The sequence below is a fragment of the Erythrolamprus reginae genome, chromosome 1 (assembly GCF_031021105.1).
Source record: "Erythrolamprus reginae isolate rEryReg1 chromosome 1, rEryReg1.hap1, whole genome shotgun sequence".
Taxonomy (NCBI): domain Eukaryota; kingdom Metazoa; phylum Chordata; class Lepidosauria; order Squamata; family Dipsadidae; genus Erythrolamprus; species Erythrolamprus reginae.
In genome coordinates, this window is record NC_091950.1 from 219,327,089 (window position 1) to 219,349,799 (window position 22,711).

Genomic DNA, 22,711 nt, shown 5'->3' on the forward strand with positions numbered 1-22,711 from the left:
GAGTGTTGGTGTAACATAGGTATACTTAGGGAAGCCCATGATTGCTCTTGCAGCTGCATTCCGCACGATCTGAAGTTTCCGAACACTTTTCCAAGGTAGCCCCATGTAGAGAGCATTACAGTAGTCGAGACTTGAGGTGATGAGGGCATGAGTGACTGTGAGCAGTGACTCCCGGTTCAAATAGGGCCGCAACTGGTGCACCAGGCGAACCTGGGCAAACGCCCCCCTTGCCACAGCTGAAAGATGTTTCTCTAATGTGAGCTGTGGATCAAGGAGGATGCCCAAGTTGCGGACCCTCTCTGAGGGGTTTAATGATTCCACCTCCCCGGGTGATGGACGGACAGATGGAATTGTCTCTGGGAGGCAAAACCCACAGCCACCCCGTCTTATCAGGGTTGAGTTTGAGTCTGTTGACACCCATCCAGACCCTAACAGCCTCTAGGACCGGCACATCACTTCCACTGCTTCGTTGACTGGACATGGGGTGGAGATGTACAACTGGGTATCATCCGCGTACTGATGATACCTCACCCCATGCCCTTTGATGATCTCACCCAGCGGTTTCATGTAGATATTAAATAGCAGGGGGGAGAGGAACGACCCCTGAGGCAATCCACAAGGGAGAATCCTAGGGGACGTCCTCTGATCCCTCACTATCACCGATTGCGACCAACTGGAGAGGTAAGAGGCGAACCACTGAAGAACAGTGCCTCCCACTCCCAACCCCTCCAGACAGCGCAGAAGGATACCATTGTCAATGGTATCGAAAGCCGCTCAGAGGTCGAGAAGCACCAGGACAGAGGATAAATACCTGTCCTGGGCCCGCCAGAGATCATCCATCAATGCGACCAAAGCAGTTTCTGTGCTGTAGCTGGGCCTGAATCCTGACTTCCTAGATAATCGGCTTCTTCCAAGGACCGCTGGAGCTGGAGCGCAACCACCTTTTCAACAACCTTCCCCATAAAGAGAAGGTTGGAGACTGGCTGATAGTTGTTAAGAATACCTGGGTCCAGGGAAGGCTTCTTGAGGAGGGGGGTGTACAAGTGCCTCCTTGTAGGGATCCGGAAAGGACCCCCTCCCCAAAGAACTATTAACAATCTCCTGGACCAAGCTCCGTGTCACCTCCCTGCTGGCCGAGACAAGCCAGGAGGGACACGGATTCAGTAAGCAGTTGGAGGAACTCACAGCTCCAATGGCCTTGTCCACTTCATCAGGTATCACCAGATCAAACTCTTCCCAGACAGATGGACACGTACAGGCCCCAGTCACCTCAACTGACTCGTTGTCAGTCGACTCTGTTATCCAATCGGATTGGAGGTCTGCCCGGATCCGAGCTATTTTATCAGCGAAAAACGTGTTAAAATCCTTGGCACTACTCTTTAAGGGCTCCCCAACTCCCCCCTGGTTAAGAAGGGAGCAGGTTACCTGGTGCCTTTGATGTAAGGGAAGAGGGCGATGCCATTGTCCTGTTCTGTGTCTTCGTTCTTGGGGGGTGTCTCTTTTTGGATTAAGTTGGTGATTGCCTCTCTTTGGAATCAATTGGAAATTAATACATTTGTGAGACTATGTAATTCAGTCTCCAGGTGGTCTTTGTCGGCTAGGCGTTTGGTTCTGGAAATGAGGGTCTTGGCTACGGACAATGGCATCGCCCTCCTCCCTTATATCAAAGGCACTACAGATAAGATCAGCAAAATTCTCCACAAACATAACATCAAGACAGCCTTTGGTACAGATAAAAAAATAGCCAACATCCTAAGAAACCCCAAAGACAATATCCAGCTAGAAAACCAGCGAGTTTATCAAATACCGTGTAAAATCTGCCCAGCCACATATATTGGACAAACTAACAGGAGAGTAAATGCATGTGTTGCAGAACATAAGAATGAATTAAGAAAAAAAGAAAAAACCTCCTCCCTTTTCCAACACTTCAAAATTACAGGATATGAAATTGATTTTGACAGTACTAAATTAATTTCCAAAACAGAACACTACAAGAAAAGAATAATCATGGAAGCCATCAAAATAGAAAAACATCCCCAAAATATGAACAAGTGGGATGATACCTCCCGGCTACCAGACATCTGGAAACCAGCCCTCATTAACAAATGTATCTCAGCCATAGAAACTGAAACCAGACTCAGAACACACATTGCAAAACAACCAAGTAGCCTGCAAGCTCCAACTACTCAGGATATCACCCCTAATCCCCAATCATTAACTAGTCAGCATACCTCAGTTAAATCAACGATCCCAGGTGTTACCCCACTGACTCACCAGGAAGTTTCTACACAGCAGGCAATTGCTGAGCCATCAAAACACACCCAGCCACCAGTATTTATAGAAGGAAGGCAGCTCAGGTCTCGCTGTGTTCGCCCTAGAACAAGGACAGAAGCACCAGCCTGAAGATGACGAGTGGGACCTCATCGAAACGTAGCCAGAAATTTCTAAATCCTACATGGGAAGAAACTCGAATATACCAAGACCGTCAAAACCTGTACCTGTGAAAATCTACGAAAACAAATATATATACCCTCACCACAGCAGAAACCAGCGTTCTCTCCAAAGGATTCAACTTTGCAGTCGCGCCCAAACGCATCCCCACTGAAAACATCATATGCGGAGTTGAAGCCACCCTAACCAAAATCAACCAGGATGAAGCCAACAAAATCAGGCTCGAAGTCACCAATGTCCTCTGCTCCAGCATTCCACCCAGAAGCAACTTACATAAAGATGAACAAAAAGCACTCACCAACTTGAGGAAAGACAATAACATAATCATCCTCCCAGCAGACAAAGGCAATGCCACTGTGGTGATGAACACATCTGACGGCCAAGACAAGCTATCCAACCTACTCCAAGACCCCGCTTACAAACCTCTAAGCACAGATCCTACCACCTACCTGGAAAAAACCACCAAATCCAAAATAAAAGCTTTTCCCATCAGTGAAGAAATCCAGCAAAGAATAATCCCCAGAGAAAAATCATCCAGATGCCCAAGCTCTATGGCCTCCCCAAGATACACAAATAAGGAACACCACTCAGACCCATAGTCAGCTCCATAGGCTCACCCCTACAGAATCTTGCCAAATTTCTTGCCAAACAACTTCAGCCCTATGCAGAATCCATCATGTCTCATGTACAAAACTCATTCTACTTCATAGAAATAATAAAGGAACATAACCTACAACCCAGTGACCTTCTCGTAAGCTTCGATGTCATATCTCTCTTTACCCAAGTGCCTATCAAAGAAGCCCTGACAGCCATCCAAAACAAATACAACCCCCCGAAGCACATCTTAGATCTGACCAACCACTGCCTGATGAACACATACTTCATCCACAATGGACAAAGATGCAAACAGATAGAAGGAGCCCCATGGGATCACCCGTCACCCGTCATCGCAAACTTATACATGGAATATTTTGAAACCAACGCCTTGGACAAATCTGAACACAAACCCAAACTCTGGCTAAGATATGTAGATGATACCTTCGTAATTTGGCCACATGGGAAAGAAAAACTGGACAGCTTTCTCACACATCTCAACAGCCTACACCCCAAAATACAATTCACCATGGAAATAGAAACCAACAACAAACTTCCCTTCCTGGATGTCTTAATCTGCAAAAAAACCAATGGCTCCCTAGGACATACCGTCTACCAGAAGAAGACACACACCAACCGCTACTTGAACGCAAAATCCCACCACCACCCTGCACAGATCAATTCCGTAGCCAAGACCCTCATTTCCAGAACCAAACGCCTAGCCGACAAAGACCACCTGGAACCTGAATTACACAGTCTCACAAATGTATTAATTTCCAATGGATTCCAAAGAGAGGCAATCACCAACTTAATCCAAAAAGAGACACCCCCCAAGAACCAAGACACAGAACATGACAATGGCATCGCCCTCCTCCCCTACATCAAAGGCACCACAGATAAAATCAGTAAAATTCTCCGCAAACACAACATCAAGACAGCCTTTGGTACAGATAAAAAAATAGCCAACATCCTAAGAAACCCCAAAGACAATATCCAGCTAGAAAACCAGGGAGTTTATCAAATACCGTGTAAAATCTGCCCAGCCACATATATTGGACAAACCAACAGGAGAGTAAATGCACGTGTTGCAGAACATAAGAATGCATTAAGGAAAAAAGAAAAAAACTCCTCCCTTTTCCAACACTTCAAAACTACAGGACATGAAATTGATTTTGACAGTACTAAATTAATTTCCAAAACAGAACACTACAGCAAAAGAATAATCATGGAAGCCATCGAGATAGAAAAACATCCCCAAAATATGAACAAGTGGGATGATACCTCCCGGCTACCAGACATCTGGAAACCAGCCCTCAAATGTATCCCAGCCATAGAAACTGAAACCAGACTCAGAACACACATTGCAAAACAATCAAGTAGCCTGCAAGCTCCAACTACTCAGGATATCACGCCTAATCAACAACCATTAACTAATCAGCATAACTCAGCTACATCAACGACCCCAGGTGTTACCCCACTGACTCACCAGGAAGTTTCTACACAGCAGGCAATTGCTGAGCCATCAAACCACACCCAGCCACCAGTATTTATAGAAGGAAGGCAGCTCAGGTCTCGCTATGTTCGCCCTAGAACAAGGACAGAAACACCAGCCTGAAGATGACGAGTGGGACCTTGTCGAAATGTCGCCAGAAATTTCCAAATCCTACACGGGAAGAAACCCTCTATCTTATATACATATATAAATAAATAAGAGATAAAAATGTTAGAATGGAAGAATTGAATTAAGCAGAGAAAATTTAAAAGATTATGAATGAGAAAATTGAAAATAGTTATGATTATTAAGATGAAATAATTGAAAATGGCTGATTATTTTGGATGATCAATACGATGATTGATATTTTTCTTCTTTTTTGACTGTTTGAAATATAAATTGTTGTGATGTGATAAATAAAATCGGAGGATCAAAAAGGATATATTATAGAAATACAAGTTATGACAGGGCCACCGATAGGGCAGTATTACCGGGACTGGCGTCAGGGGCCCGGGCAAATTGAAAAATGAGGGGGGCCCGGCGATTGAAGAGGACCGGTAACTTCTGTGATGTGTTGGTGAGCTGGAGTGCTAAGTTAGCTAAATTGTTACAATCGAGACCAGGCAAAGAGAACAGATCAGCAAAAATGCCTAACTTTTTTCTATTTTGCCTAAAGAGCTTCATAGCTGCTAAACATGAAGTTTGGATCAGAGCTAATTTGGTATACATTTTGATTATGGTGTTAGATTTTTTTCAAAATTGTTCCCTTCTAAGTGTGAGGAAATGGTGTGTGACTTTGGAGTTGACATGTTTTTTGGAGCCATCTCGCCATTTTAGATTCGAGAAGCAAACTCCATTCTGGATTCAAGAAGCAAGCATTGTGGGAAGTAGGAAGATTTGAATATGCAAAGGAGAAGCTGGGTAGATAAGTACTTTTCAAAAAACAAACAACTACATTATATTTCGAGACGTGCAGAGAAGATCTGAAGTGGGAGTTTGTTATTTTTACATTTTACATTCTAAATTATGTTAAATGCATGCACAGTAATATCTCACCCTATGTTTAATAGATATGATAACATCCTAGGAAAAGAAGAAGAAAGAGGAAAAGAGAAAGAAAAGGTGTTGTTCTTAGAGTCACGGGCATGCTATTTGTTAAGAGACATTATACACTACACATTTAAAAGCTTAAATATATTAAGTTATGGAACTTAATAGCAGGTACATGCATGAGAAAAAATCTTGGATTTTTTGCACATTTGCTTCACAATATGGATTTGATGATACATGAGGGTATGTTCTTTTTTATAAAACGGTTTTAAAATTTTGCAAGCTTTGGAAAATGCTATAAGGAGATAGGTGGAGAGGTTAATGAGAAGAGAGAAGGTTTTTTTGCTCTTCCCTCTTTCTCTTCTTTTTTCTTGCACTGTGCTTTTTTTTGTTTTTTCTTTTCATACTGTTGTGTCTTTATATTCATAGTTACCTAGCTTTATATTCATAGTTACATAGCTACTTAGTGTAATTTTCTATTTTCTGTTTATATCTCTTTGTGTTCTTATTTTTTTTATAGATTTAGTTCTATTTTTTTAACATAGAAACATAGAAGACTGACGGCAGAAAAAGACCTCATGGTCCATCTAGTCTGCCCTTATACTATTTCCTGTGTTTTATCTTAGGATGGATATATGTTTATCCCAGGCATGTTTAAATTCAGTTACTGTGGATTTACCAACCACGTCTGCTGGAAGTTTGTTCCAAGGATCTACTATTCTTTCAGTGAAATAATATTTCCTCACGTTGCTTTTGATCTTTCCCCAACTAACTTCAGATTGTGTCCCCTTGTTCTTGTGTTCACTTTCCTATTAAAAACACTTCCCTCCTGAACCTTATTTAACCCTTTAACATATTTAAATGTTTCGGTCATGTCCCCCCTTTTCCTTCTGTCCTCCAGACTATACAGATTGAGTTCATTAAGTCTTTTCTGATACGTTTTATGCTTAGGACCTTCCACCATTTAACATTCTTATTTTTAATTTTTTATATAAAGGAATTAGTAATTAAGTTTGTAATTGGATTAATTGGGCAATATTTGATGATCCTATTTGTTTTGTTTTTTTCCCCTTTGATTATGCTACTGCAAGATGTTTTCAATTTTTTTAGGGGTATTTTTTAATAGGCGCTAATTATCTGTAAAGGGTTGACTTTTTTTTACACCTATGGTGGAGTTTACATATAGTTTTAAACATTATTGCGTATAATTTATCTTCTGGTTACCTGTTATTTATTGGTAATATTGTAAAAACAAATATTTTTCTAGTGTGATGCAGGAGTATTTTGTCTTTATCCTTTGTGCCATCTTATTGCTGCTTTTAATATTGTTGATGGCAAAATTAATAATGTTTTGTTCATTTGGTGTATTTACTCTGTTCTGGTTATTTATTTATATGTATGTAATATGTTGATATCACTTGAATATATTTTCTGCGTTATTAACATATTATTAATCTGGCAAACAAGTGTACCTTGTTGTAGTGGCAGGGTTTAAATTTTTTTTGTGAAAGGTAAATTTAATACATAATTGGTATGTCGCAAAATAAAGTAGTTTTAAAGTGGCGGGGGGGGGGGGGCCCAGACACTTAGGCTGTATGGGCCCCCAAAATTCCTGATGGTGGCCCTGAGTTATGATTATTAAAGGAGGATTAAGATGGGATAATAATTAGCATTGATTATTGATCATGTTAGGTATTATAATGAAAGACAGATGGAGTAAGGAAAAGTTGAGTTAAATAGATTAGGGAAGATTATCACACTGAGCTGGATAGTGGAGGATATATAAAAATAGGAAAAATATATAGATTAGGGAAATATATAGATTAGGGAAGATTATTGCACTGCAATTGGCAGTGAAAGAAATTAGAATAGGAAGATTATTGCACTGATATGACAATGACACAAAGATTAGGGAAGATAATTACACTGGGATTGGCAGTGAAAAATATATAGATTAGGGAAGAATATTACTATATTGGGTTTTCTAATGGAAGATACTTTTCTTGAAAAATAATGGAATATGATATATAATGATTATGATTTGTTAAAGCAGAAATGTTATACAGGTATAATGAAAGAAATGAAAGGAATGAAGCAAGCAGGAAATATATTGTAAATCTCTAATAATTTCCTCCTATGTATATTGATATTGTTAAAATTAGATTAAGATACAAGTGAATGGTATTTTTTTTTCCTTCCTGGGAAAGAGAAGTAAATTTGTAAATTTCTTTTGCAGCTACGATAAAATGAGGATCTAAAAAGCAGTATAAATTAAGTAAGAATGAGAGAAATGGACTGAAACACAATGGCATGGTTTTGAGGAATAGCAAATAGCCAAGAGAAATTTAGATAGCTATAACATTTTGAATTCAAATGAAGGCAAAGAACAATATCTGAAATCCGGATGATAGTATTTGAAAAGGAGGTAGCGTAGGATGAATGATATGTACCAGAATAAATTGGATAAATAATTAGGAAATTTGGATTAAGAATTTGGCATTTGATATCATATTATATTGTATTTTAATTTGTGGTATATGAATTTGAATCTCTGTAAGGTGTGGAAAAACAATAAAAATGTATAATCCCCCCCCCCCCCAAAAAAAAGAAGGTTGCAAAGGTGATAATGTGACCTTGGAATGCAGCAATAAATATAAACCAATAGCAAAGTATCCAAAATTTTGATCACATAATCTGAGGAGGCTGCAAAGGTCATAACTAAAAAATGGTCATAAGTCACTTTTTTCAGTGCCAATGTAACTTTGAATGAACTGTTGTAAATTAATGACTACATGTACTATACAGCTCAGCAGGATACAGAAATATATTCACTGAAATTTCCCATAGCTTAAAAAATGCAGCAGAGCCATTTCATGCAACTCTTTTCACTTCATGAAAAATATAGCATCTAAATCAGCAGAGAGCCAACAATGAGTATACTCAAACGGACCAAATATAAAGTATCCAGCTCTTACTTACCTGTAGAAGTAAAAATTCTCGCTCATCTAGAAGTCTTTTTAATCTAAAGTCTATAAAAGAAAAAACAAAGATACAAAACACTTTATACTTTACACATTTTTAAAGAAAGGTAATGATGAAGGTTAGTGGGGCAAATGATAAATGAAATTATGCACGTACCACAGTAAATGATGTCACAGACAGGACTGGGAAGGGATTCTCAACCAAGGGAGGTTATGCCAATCTCACAAAGCATGCTTGTCGCTTCAGTAGAAGCACCCAGCAGCATGCATAGTGCTATCTTCTACTGTTAGCATGCAGGTATTCTATGGTCAAACACTGGAATACAAAAATCTCAGAAATGTTTTATTGTTCAAGTATGTATAATTTTACAACATAAAATTTAAAAACATAATAATCAAACTGCATATTATGATAGGGACCTCAGATTATGTGGGAATATTAATCTAGCACCTATCTACATTAGCTTTTTTTGTGGAATTGTTCAGTATTGCAGAGGCCACTACATAATCTAGGAAAGGGTATATCTGTTTTAAGATCCTGCAGACAACATTCATTAATTCTCCTGCAAGCTTAGAGGCACTTTTTGGCACCAGAATTCAAAGCATTGCACAGCCTTACATACTGATACATTCAGGCACAATATAAAAACTTGTCATGTCTTTCATAAACTGGAATCTAACACTTGCAATATGACAGTTTTAGATTTTTCTACATTAAAAGATTTGTCAAATATAAAAGTCCCAAAAAATTGCTACTGTTTTCAATTGCACAAACATAAATCTAGATTTTAAAACATCCATTTTACTTCAAATTGTGAAATGTTACCCATTTTATACAGAATAATTACTAAGTGTTCCAAACACATGAGTTAAAGAGAATTAACGGTCTCTCACAAGCCACATATAGAAATCGCTTCTTTAAAATCTTGTTTAAGATAGGGGCAATACCACATTCATGGCTCTCTCTGCTGCCTAACTTTTAATTTTCCTTTTAGATTATTTTTATAAAAATTAGCAGCCACAAAGTACCAATGACTACTATTATTTATATTTACCGCAAAACAATGCCTTTAGATCCGTATATGCCAAATATTCTTAAAGAGATAAGAATGATAATTGGCTGAAGGTCAGCTTTGGAATCATATCCTTTTTTTAAATTAAAATGTTTAAAAACTAAGTACTGTACAGTGAAACCTTGTCTTACGAACTTAATTGGTTCCAGGACGAGGTTCGTAAGGTGAAAAGTTCGCAAGACGAAACAATGTTTCCCATAGGAATCAATGGAAAAGCGATTAATGCGTGCAAGCCCAAAATTCACCACTTTTGCCAGTCGAAGCACCCGTTTTCATGCTGGTGGGATTCCTCTGAGACTCCCCTCCATGGGAAACCCCACCTCCGGATTTTGCGATGCTGCAGGGGAATCCCAGCAGGGGAAAAATGGGCGCTTCAGCTGGCAATGGAAGTCCGGAGGTGGGGTTTCCCAGCGAGGGAAGCCTCAGCGAAATCACAGCATTTGTGATGCTGTGATTTCGCTGCAGCTTCCCTGGCTGGGAAACCCCACCTCCGGACTTCTGTTGCCAGCCAAAGCAGCCGTTTTCGCACTGGTGGGATTCCCCTGCTGGGATCCCCTGCAGCATTGCAAAATCCGCAGGTGGGATTTCCCATGGAGGGGAGCCTCAGGGCGCTTCGGCTGGCAACGGAAGTCTGGAGGCGCGGCATCCCAGCGGCGGTGGCAGGTTCGTAAGGTGAAAATAGTTTGGAAGAAGAGGCAAAAAATCTTAAATCCCGGGTTCGTATCTCGAAAAATTCGTATGATGAGGGGTTTGAAAAACTAGGTATCACTGTATTGGATTTCATACACAATGGTACCTGTTGGAAATGCCTTCTTCTCTTTGCCTAATCTTTTCCCCCTTTCAAATAATTTGGCTCCCTAACAGTTTGGAGCAATTTGTTTTACCATCAGATGAACACAATGTGATATAAGCAAAAAATTATATTCTGACAGTGATTATGCAACCAAATGATTCACTTCATGGAGTTGAATACAGACCATCCAACCTTTTTATATTATAAAGCTTGGAAGGCTTTTCACATTTATTTTGGATATCATTAACTGGCTTTTCCCTAGTTTAATATTTTTGCAGAAACAGTGAACTGTTCCATATTTTAAAGGGCTCTAATTAATAATAAAATTATGAAAAAATATCTTGCTTGCAAAAAAAGAACACTTCTGCAATAATTCCCCATAAATTAATCCAGCAGCATGGAGCATACTCAAAAACTGACAATACTTCAAGTTAATAAATTTGGTAAAGAATTTACATATTTACTGAAAGCAAAAATATTTGAATTTAGTGGAAATCATGTAAGAATACATGCAATGTGACTACACTGGGCACTGAGTGAGAATTCTTTAATGTAAAGAAAATTATTTTCTAATGAATGGCTATTGCATTAAGAGTAAGCTGAAAATAAAAAATTAAGATTAAGATACAAAAAAAAGTATATATCATGAAACTAAGGAATAAATAAGAATTCCTTATACAGTGATACCTCGTCTTACAAACCCCTCATCATACAAACCTTTTGAGATACAAACCCGGGATTTAATATTTTTTTGCCTCTTCTTCCAAACTATTTTCACCTTACCAACCCAAGCCGCCGCCACTGGGATGTCCCACCTCCAGACTTCTGTTGCCAGCGAAGCGCCCGTTTTTGCGCTGCTGGAATTCCCCTGAGGCTCCTCTCCATGGGAAACACCACCTCTGGACTTCCGTGTTTTTGCGATGCTGCAGGGGAATCCCAGCAGCGTAAAAACGGGCGCTTTGGCTGGCAAAAGGGGTGAGTTTTGGGCTTGCACGCATTAATCGCTTTCCCATTGATTCCTATGGGAAACATTGTTTCGTCTTACAAACTTTTCACCTTACAAACCTCATCCCGGAACCAATTAAGTTCGTAAAACGAGGTATCACTGTATATGATATTTCAGATATAAAACATTTTAGACAAGATTATAATTACTCAATCTCATTTTTTATTATTTTTATAAAGAATTCAAGGCAGTGAATATACCTAATACTCCTTCACCCTATTTCCATACAATTACAAGAATTAGTGCCTAATGCATATTAATACATATTCAGTGAAACAACTGAGCACTATAGCCATATCAAATAAAATAGTAATCCTTTTCAATGAGTTTCTTCTCTCTTCTTATGTAGTCTCATCATCCCTCATCTTTTTTCCTTTCCAAGATAGAATACTTATTTTACAGATACATTTCCTCAGAAGAGATAATGAGCTATAATTATTAGTTTCTTTAAAACTATTAATATAGTTTATATTTAAATAGTTTCTTTAAAACTATTAATATATAATGCCATCATTCTACTAAACAAATAATTCCCTCAACACTGTCAGACTTTTTACTAAATCTGCACTTCTATTCTACTAGTTTTTCTCATCATTTCTATCACCCTTTTCCTCACACTTAGAACTGTGTGACTGTAACTTGTTGCTTGTATCCTAAGATTTGTATTAATATTGATTGTTTCTTCATTGCTTATTTGACCCCTATGACAATCATTAAGTGTTGTACCACATGTACATACTTGTCCACCTGTCTGGGAAGAGTTTGATCTGGTGACACCTGATGAAGTGGACAAGGCCATTGGAGCTGTGAGTTCCGCCACCTGTTTACTGGATCCGTGTCCCTCCTGGCCAGCAGGGAGGTGACACGGAGCTGGGTCCAGGAGATTAACAACGCTTCCTTGGGGAGGGGAGTTTTTCCAACACTCTATAAAGAGGCGCTCGTGCGCCCCCTCCTCAAGAAGCCTTCCCTGGACCCAACCGTACTTAATAACTATCGTCCAGTCTCCAACCTTCCCTTTATGGGGAAAGTTGTTGAGAAGGTGGTGGCGCTCCAGCTCCAACGGTCCTTGGAAGAAGCCGATTATCTAGGTCCCCAGCAGTCGGGTTTCAGGCCCGGTTACAGCATGGAAACTGATTTGGTCGCGTTGATGGATGATCTCTGGCAGGCTCGGGACAGGGGTTTATCCCCTGTCCTGGTGCTTCTTGACCTCTCAGCGGCTTTCGATACCATCGACCATGGTATCCTTCTGCACTGGCTGGAGGGGTTGGGGGTGGGAGGCACTGTTCTCCAGTGGTTCTGCTCCTACCTCTCCGGTCGGTCGCAATCGGTGTTAGTGGGGGGTCAGAGGTCAACTCCGAGGTCTCTCCCTTGTGGGGTGCCTCAGGGGTCGGTCCTCATCCCCCTGCTACTTAATATCTACATGAAACCGCTGGGTGAGATAATCCAAGGGCATGGGGTGAGGTATCATCACGCTGATGATACGCTGATGATACCCAGCTTTACATCTCCATCCCATGTCCAGTCAACGAAACAGTGGAAGTGATGTGCCGGTGTCTGGAGGCTGTTGGGGCCTGGATGGATGTCAACAGACTCAAACTCAACCCGGATAAGACGGAGTGGCTGTGGGTTTTGCCTCCCAAGGACAATCCCATCTGTCCGTCCATTACCCTGGGGGGGAATTATTGACCCCCTTGAAGAGGGTCTGCAACTTGGGCGTCCTCCTCGATCCACAGCTCACATTAGAGAACCATCTTTCAGCTGTGGCGAGGGGGGCGTTTGCCCAGGTTCGCCTTGTGCACCAGTTGCGGCCCTATCTGGACCGGGACTCATTGCTCACAGTCACTCATGCCCTCATCACCTCGAGGTTCGACTACTGTAATGCTCTCTACATGGGGCTACCTTTGAAAAGTGTTCGGAAACTTCAGATCGTGCAGAATGCAGCTGCGAGAGCAGTCATGGGCTTATCTAGGTATGCCCATGTTTCACCATCACTCCGCAGTCTGCATTGGCTGCTGATCAATTTCCGGTCACAATTCAAAGTGTTGGTTATGACCTTTAAAGCAGCGTTTCCCAACCGGTGTGTCGCGGCACACGGTCAGGTGTGCCGCGAAGCTCCTAGGGAAGCTCCAGCTGGGCGGGGCGCTGCCGATGTCAACCTGGAGCTCCCGCTCACAGCTGTCCCCCGGATCCTGCTCGATGCCGCGGTTTTCGGCGCTCTCCTACTGGGCCCCAAAGAAGGAAGGCAGGAAGAAGGAGAGCTTCATTCTTTGGGGCCCAGCAGGAGAGCGCCAGAAACCGCGGCATCAGGCAGGAGCCGGGGGACAGCTGCAAGTGGGAGCCCCAGGTCGGAGGTACCGGCAGCGCCCCGCCCAGCTGAAGCTTCCCTGGCATCGGCGGCAAGTGTCCTTTGGGGCCCGGCGGGAGGGCACTGGCGGTGGGAGCAGGGGGGTGGCGGCGGCGAGAGGGAGCTCCAGGCGGCGGTGAGACGGAGCTCTCTCTCTCTCTCTTAGCTGACTGCAAGCGGGAGCCCTGACGATGGCGGTTGGACGTGCTGCTGGACGCCGTACATGCTGGCGCTGCGGGCCTGGCATGTACGGCGTCCAGCAGCACATCCAGCTGCCGCCGTCAGGGCTCCCGCTTGCAGTCAGCTGAGAGAGAGAGAGAGAGAAAGAAAGAGAGACATATAAGAGAGGCAGAGAGAGAGAGAGAGAGAGAAAGAGACATAGAAAGAGAGGCAGAGAAAGAGAGACAGAGCGAGAAAGAGAGACAGCAAGAGAGGCAGAGAAAGAGAGATAGAGAGAGAGAGAGACATAGCAAGAGAGGCAGAGAGAGAGAAAAAGAGAGAGAGACATAGCAAGAGAGAAAGAGAGACTTAGCAAGAGAGGCAGAGAGAGAAAGAGAAAGAAAGAGAGACATAGCAAGAGAGACAGAGAGAGAGAAAGAGAAAGAAAGAGAGATAGCAAGAGAGGCAAAGAGAAAGAAAGAGACATATAGCAAGAGACAGTGAAAGAGAGAGAGAAAGCAAGAAAGAGAGAAAAAAGCAAGAAAGAGATAGCGAGAGACAGAGAGAGACAGAGAGAGAGAGAGAGCAAGGGAGAGAGAAAGACATAGAGGAAGGGAAGGAGGGGGAGAGAAAGAGAGCAAAAAAGAGAGGAAGAAAGAAAGAGGGATGGAGAGAGAAAGAAGGAAAGGAAGGAAAAGAAAGAGGGAGAAATAGAGCGAAAGGGAGGAAGAGAGAGGGTCTTTTTGTCCAAACTTTTCTTTAGCCCGCCCCCCGCCCCCCCCCTTTCAATGTTCCCCAGGATTTTGAAAATATGAATAATGTGCCGCGGCTCAAAAAAGGTTGGGAAACACTGCTTTAAAGCCCTTCATGGCACTGGACCAGAATATCTCCGAGACCGCCTTCTGCCGCACGAATCCCAGCGACCGATTAGGTCCCACAGAGTTGGCCTTCTCTGGGTCCCGTCAACTAAACAATGTCGGTTGGCGGGCCCCAGGGGAAGAGCCTTCTCTGTGGCGGCCCTGACTCTCTGGAACCAATTCCCCCCAGAGATTAGAACTGCCCCTACTCTCCCTGCCTTCCGTAAACTCCTTAAAACCCACCTTTGTTGTCAGGCATGGGGGAACTGAAACACCTCCCCCGGGCATGTACAATTTATGCATGGTATGTTTTTGTGTGTTTTTGTTAGTAAAATGGGGTTCTTTTTAAATATTTTAAATTATATTGGATTTGTTATGAATTGTTGTATCTTGCTGCGAGCCGCCCCGAGTCTGCGGAGAGGGGCGCCATACAAATCTAAATAATAAATAAATAATAAATAAATAAATGTATCTTTTTCTTTTATGTACGCTGAGAGCATATGCACCAACAAATTCCTTGTGTGTCCAATCACACTTGGCCAATAAAATTCTATTCTATTCTATTCCATTGCATTCCATTCCGTCTTTTAAAGTATGTACAGTGATAACTCTACTTAAGAACGCCTCTATTTAAGAACTTTTCTAGATAAGAACTGGGTGTTCAAGATTTTTTTGCCTCTTCTTAAGAACCATTTTCTACTTAAGAACCCGAGCCCAGAAAAATTTCCCAGGAAATTTGAGAGCGTCACAAAAGACCGGCCAATTTCCTGCCATTCCCCCTTTAAACCCGGCCATCTTGGGCTTTTCTGGGCTGCAAGAGGAGCCTTTTGATGGTGCTTAAAGAGGCTTTGGCATCCCAGAGCGAACGGAGTGTTTTCATTTCTCTGGGTGCTTGGAGAGGGAATAAACCACTCTGCTGTGGTGACTCCCTCGCGCTGCCTCCCATACACCTGGTGCGAGGTTACCTCCCGGAGCATCTGGGTGCAGAAAGGCAAAATGGGGTGCTTCGCCCGGGCCAAATCAACTCAGCTTCAGCCAAACCAAGGAGTCACCCCAGTGACCATAGGAAAGGTGCCGGCTACAAAGTGAACGAGCGAGAGGAGAGGTGAGCCCTTCAGCATGGGAAGGAAGAGGCAGCAGGTAGCAGCAGCAGCCGCCTTTCGGTCAAAGGAGTAGCAGATTACGCCCTCTCGCCTGCCTGGTTTTGCCTCTCTGGAGCAGTGTATGGGAGGCAGCCTCGCACCGGATGTATGGGAAGTGCATGCTCCTCCTCACCGCCTCAGAGTCCCTCTTTTTTTTTAAGCCTTAAAGTTTTGGATTTTTTTGATTCACCTCACCTCACCTTATTCCTTCGGCAGCGACTGTCCTCCTCCTCCTCTTCTTCTTCTTCCTCCTCCTCCTCCTACCCAAATTCCAAGTTTTTATTTCTTTCCTAATGGGTTTGCATGCATTATTTGTTTTTATATTGATTCCTATGGGAAAAATTGCTTCTACTTAAGAACGTTTCTACTTAAGAACCTAGTCATGGAACGAATTAGGTTCTTATGTAGAGGTACCACTGTATATGTTTTGCTAAAATGGCAGTTGCACAAAATATTAGAACTATTATTAAATCAATTTTACAAACAAATGACAAGAGACATTTTAAAATATTAAACTTTATTTCCATTATATATATTAGATACTATCTTAAGTTTTTAATGTTTTTCCATTTTTATTAATGCATTGTTACACTATTATATAGCTATACAAATTTTAGAGTTTGCATTGTCTTAATTTCAGTATGGTAAAGCAAATGTTAAAATTATTTTATTAATTAAATATGTTCCAAGTTTTTATATGCTCATAAATGTTTTGTGTTTTAAAGTTTTTTGCTCACAAATGAAAAACTTTCAGATTTATTTTAGTCATTAACTCCTTTAGGGAAAAAAAGACAGTGTATTAAATAGTTTTATCATAAAATTGTAGTAGCTGTTATCTTTCACTTTGTGATTTAAATAGAGATAATTATTACAGAGACAATCAAGACTGATATTCCAGTGAAAAATTAAAGGCCTAGATTTCCCAATATAAGAAAATATTGGTTTACATTCAACATTTAATATATATTTCTTTGTAAGGCATTTCAGAGAACAAATGATAGTTTCTTTTAAGTAAATAGATTACAATTTGGAGTAAATATTACTTAAAACAAAGGCTAAATATAAATTGAACTGAAAGTTTTATCATACATAAACCTACAGATCACAGTGAAAGAGACAGAGGAAGAGAGACAAAGCTAAATACTAAATTGGAGCAATAGCATGTCATTTATGTATTAATTGCAGAGATATTAAGTTTAATCCACTAATTTAAAGCACAAAAGCTTGATTTGGTAAGAAAAGACTACATTGGATGGGATTGAATTCTATATGCTTCTTAGTAAATGATTTTTACTGTAAGTAGTAGTGCTTTATATCTATATCTTTGCAACATAAATTGTATTAATTTGAAGTGAGTGAAACATACACAGCGAAAACTTGCTACTTTTTAAAAAATGGTCATGATTTCATTACTGCCATTTATTCAGCTTAACCTTGTCTTTTTTATCAGAAAGTGTATTGAAGCTAATACTGTAATTTGAAATCAAATATAAATGTATCAAACCAGTGACATTTTATCAAAAAGCTAGCATACAACCTAAGATAAAAAATCCCAAGAATTCTTAGAGAGCAAATACTATATTTGATGGCATATTAAAAAGCAGCTCATTGGGAATTAGGATAATAGCTTTGATTAGACTATAATTAAACTTGACAAGAAAGGTAGCCTCCACATGCATACATTATTGACTATTTTGCATTATTAGAGTATGACATTAATTCAAGAACTTTCAAATTTTGACTTTTTAAAAATTATAAATGTATTTTTGTTCTTTAACAGATGCCAGGTGAATGATCCAGTTCCTGAGTTTATGATATAATGCAATCTTCCCGAGATTTACCTTTACCCTTTTTATAGCTTTGTATTTCTTCTTGACTTTCATCCATAGCATTCTCCAGGTTTTCCAACTGTTCTGGTGTATAATCAACAGTTTGTACTGAGCTGATTTCTTCCAACAATTTACTTTCCTTTTCCAGCTGTCCACATTGTGACTTTGTTGTATCAGAAACACATAAATCAATCTGCACAAATTTGACATCTTCAACTTTATGTTCATTCAGCTGCTGAATATTGTCACTTTCTTCCACAAAAGCCTCAGATCCAATTCCATTTGATGAGATTAAGCTGGCTTTGACCTTTTCATTATCTTTATTAGTCTGATCATTTGTTTTATCAGAAGTTTTCAATTCTCCAAAAGAAACATCTAAGGCTTTATGATATTCTTCTAGAGTTATTTCTTCATTCTCAGCCTTGTTTTGTTCAACGAATTCAGTCTTTTGTGTTTCAAGACAAACAACCTCCTCAATATCTGGAACAATGTTGTGAATTTCTTCATGTGGCTGTCTGCAATTTTTACCCTCAATTGTATTGTCTTCTTTATCTTCACACAGTTTTCCTGCAGATAAAGCTTCTTTATGGCTGCCAGCAATTTCTTTATTTATTATATCAATATCTGCCAGAGCTCCATCTACACAAGTTGATTTTATATTAGAGCTGGAATAATTATTTATGTTTGCATTTGTTTTTTCATGGATCTGACATTTGCTTTGATTTATATAATCAGCTTGTTCTGCATAAACATCTTTCACAGTACATTTATTTTTTTCCCCCTCAAAATCGAAATAAGCATTTAATGCCTCCATATCTTCAATATTTTCTTTATTTGCTCCTAACTCTTGCTGATTTTGTTTCTCAAAAACTGCATCATGTTTTGAAGGTGGTGACTGGATTTCTTCAATTTTAACTTGTTCTTGTTCCTCTCCAAACTCATTCAAAGTAACCTTTGTAATACACAATGTTCTTTTTTGTTCTTCTGCAGAATCTACTACTTGGTCCTCCTGCTGCAGTATCATATTTTGTGCCTCATTCTCTTCATTTGTTTCACACATTTCTATTTTTGGCCCTTTTCTTACAGCATTTATGTTGGGATTTTGTACATTTTTAAGAAATTCTCTGTTTAAATCTCCCTCAACAACTCCAGTTTTTGATTGTTCACTATTAAGATCAATACTAGACGCTTTCATAAGGATAACGTCTACCAATTCTGGTGAAGTAGAAATGGCCCTGTGGCCATTATTTATAAAATCTAAAGCTTCCCAAAATACTTCACTATTCCCTTCTGACTCATCAACTACAATATCTATTTGTTTTTCTTTATTTTGCTGTTGTGGAACTATTTTTAAATTGGCATGTATTTCCTGATTGATATCAATACTTGGATCTGCCATATTATTTTGATTATGAGTTACATTTATATTTCTATCAGACACTTTCTCTTCTAAAATATGACTTGGTGAAGCCCCTTCAACTTTTAATTCATCTGAATATCTTTTTTGAAGAGAATAAACAATTTCTGGGATACATTCTGAGTAACTTTTTACAGGATCCTCAAGTCCACTATTTAATTTCAGTGTTGATGTAATTTTGGTTTCAGTGATTTTCTTAGTCTCTACATTTTCATCAGCAGGTAATGTCTTTACTTCCAAACATTTGAGAATGATTTCCTGATCCTTAGTGTCCTCTGTGTTTTCCTCTTGCTCAGTATTGTGCAAGATTTCTCTTTTCCCCATATTCTCCAAAATCTCATTTTCCATCTCCACTTCATTTGCTCTGCCTAAAAGATCATTATAAGAAAGTTCAAAGGATCGCAATATAGATACATCATTTAAGTATGCTATCACTTACCTTTCCACTTAAAACACCAAAAGAGAATTAGTAATGTTAAAAAGTATCCACTTTTCAAATTATATGAAGGGAAAGGAACAATGTAACTTAAAATATATAGAAAAATGTATGACTGCCAACTGTATTGAATTTGTATTAATTTAAGTGGATTGTACAAATTAAAATTCCTTGTTTTTAACTTTTTTAATATAATAGAGCCAATAATTTAATTACACAAAGTTTCGTTATTTATGTTAATAAAATATATGGCATATTGCAATCTCAATGTAATTAATAACTATTATAGATAACTATTATGAATAGCAATGTAATTAGTTTTACAGTCTGGCCTCAACTTATGATCATTTGTTTAGCAACTGTTAAAATTATAATGGTGCTGAAAAAAATGGCCTATGACTGATCTTCACATGACCATCACAGAGTGTCTGTCGGTCAATTCAGGTAATTAGCAACCAGCATTTACAATGGCTGCAGCATTCCAAGATACAGTAATGTGATTACCACTTGCAATCTTCCCAGTTGCCTTATATTTATGACAAACAAAATCATTGATGTAAACTGGATTTGCTGAACGATGGCAAAAAAAAAAGGTTGTAAAATCAGGGATATTTATGGGATGACTCACTTAATGACCACATTGCTTAGTGAGGAAAGTGTTGGTTCCAACTGTGGTCATAAATTAAGCACCATCTGTAATTACTACCTAAAACAACATTTTAAAATGTTTTTCATATACATTGTTAGGAGCCAATGCAAAGTTAATGTCTATAAATAAAATACACTGCTCAAAAATATAAAGGGAACACTTAAACAACACACTATAACTCCAAGTAAATCAAACATGTGAAATCAAACTGTCCACTTAGGAAGCAACACTGATTGACAATCAATTTCACATGCTGTTGTGCGCATTCACCTTTGTACAGAACAAAGTATTCAATGAGAATATTTCATTCATTCAGATCTAGGATGTGCTATTTGAGTGTTCCCTTTATTTTTTTGACCAGCACATATACAATATATTGAAATGAAATTTACAATAGGTATATAGGTAAGCTAATTTTAAATTATTTGGTTTTCCTAAAATTGGGGATTAAACAACACCCAATTAAACTCTTCTCATTAAAAAATCTGACACTTTTTAAAAAACCCAATGGCCTTAAGTGATCGTTGTATTAAGGAAAAGTTAACATGTGTAGACTATGCAGAATATTACTGTTAGATTACAAATATTTTCAAGGAAAAAATAATCATATCTTAATACAATGCAAATCCTTACCTTCTGTACAATCCTCAGATACTTTAAAGGCATGACTTGCCTCTGAAATAACCTTGGAAGAATTTGATAGTCCATCCTTAGCAACACAGTTAGAGATTTCTCCATTGGCAGCCACTCCTAAATTGTTATTTTTTGCATATTGCTGTGAATGAAAAACAAAATATGTTTGTAACATTCAGTTCCGTGTAAAGTATGTTTGCAAAAATTGAAATCCTGTATAATAAAATCACATGAATGCAGAGTATGACACTAGTATGAATATAATAACTAGATAATAGTACTAAAACTTTTGCAGCAGATAATGTTACTATCCTAAGTGAAAACAATTCTTAACACAGCTTTGGACTCCAGAAGTGGCATGATCAGCAGTCCCACTCCAGTAGCTTGAAATTTTTATGTATATGCTGTTATTAATTCTTCCTAATTTACAAATATAACTAATTGCACTTCAAAAGCAGCAAAATGAGAGAAAACAATTAGGTAAGAAAACAATGATGTGCTACTGCTAGTTTAAGCTTATCAGGTAATGAAACACTCAAGGAAGGTGCTTTCTGTACACTGAAATAAAATGCAATTAAATTTAATACCACTACCTTTTATGATTTATTATTATTATTTTGCTTGTGTTTGTTTGTTTGCTTTATCATACCTTTAATTGTTCATTCAGCAAAATCACCTCCTCTCTAAAATCATCTCGCTCACTTCTTAGGGAATCAAAGAAAACTTTCTGTCTTTCTAATGCCTAAGTGTTTAACGAAGAAGCAGAAAATAAAGACAGTCAAATCAGAAAAGAGGATATAAAGATTAAGAAATAAGAATGAGCAATTTTAGATTAACAAGATGTGCATAAAAGAAGAAGGAATGCTTATTTACAGAAATTTGTCTTAACTAACATTAAGGTATCCCTGATGCGCAATATTGGAGGCTAGCTCTGCCCACAACCTGAAGTTCAATCCTGAACAGTTCAAAGTTGATCCATCCTTCCAAGGCAATAAATGAGGCCCCAGATTTGGGAGAGGAGGCATTATGCTGACATTTATAAAATGCTCAAAAAGTGCTGCAAAGCAGAACAGTATGTAACTCTAGCATTATTGTTAATAGCTGGCTTTATGTTTCAATTTCCATTAAAAATGGTTTTCCTAAACACTGTCACTAACTTATCAAGGCAAGCCTAGTTTTATTTGAATTTCTTCACAATCTTTTTTATATATTTTACATATTATGGCTTTATATACAACTCAGAATTGCAACGAAGAGTTCCCCCTTCCATTCTGATAACTAGTGAATTCTACTACCACTACAGTTGGCATACTGTATTGAAAGTGTAATATTATGTGTAATGCAAATGTAATGTTTTGCATATTAATGAAAAATAATATTTAATTCTGCTCTAAAGACTTAATGACCAAAGGTTTTTAATTTTTAAAATTTGCAGTTCTGTTGTTTGTGCTAAGAAATAATAATAATAATTATAATAATAATGATGATAATGAGGTTTTCTTTATATTTAGAAGGCTTCAAGCCTCGGCGTTTCAGAGCAATGTTAGTTTATGAGTCCAACAGGTCAGAGTTAATCACCCAGGTCAGCACAGAAACCTTTCTGGCTTGCGTCAGCCAAATAATTTATAGCTTGAATGTCAGAATGTACAAGGATATCCAAATCAAACAGGAAGCCACAAAGTCTTTCTCCAAAAACTGAACAATAAACTCCCACACGGTCATCTGCAAAACCTCTGTTATCAAAGCTGCGGCAGTGTCTTTAATTCTTAACATCTGTAACCTAGAATCTGTTTCTGCCTTTGCGC

The 22,711-nt window shown here is 39.0% G+C and overlaps 1 protein-coding gene across 12 annotated transcripts in view; it reads right to left on the reverse strand.

Moving 5' to 3' along the window:
• Positions 1-22,711, reverse strand: part of LRRFIP1 (LRR binding FLII interacting protein 1) — a 423,100-nt gene that overhangs the window by 58,008 nt on the left and 342,381 nt on the right. For 5 of the 12 annotated variants that reach the window (XM_070732246.1, XM_070732249.1, XM_070732250.1 and 2 more), the window contains exons 8-10: positions 21,556-21,648; positions 20,907-21,048; positions 8,567-8,616 (exon numbers count right to left, since the gene is read on the reverse strand). In XM_070732246.1, coding sequence (XP_070588347.1) covers positions 8,567-8,616; positions 20,907-21,048; positions 21,556-21,648 — 285 coding nt within the window. Of the gene's footprint in view, positions 1-8,566; positions 8,617-16,442; positions 19,557-20,906; positions 21,049-21,555; positions 21,649-22,711 lie in introns of those variants that run through there. The other 7 variants (XM_070732244.1, XM_070732242.1, XM_070732241.1 and 4 more) reach the window with 3 other exon arrangements.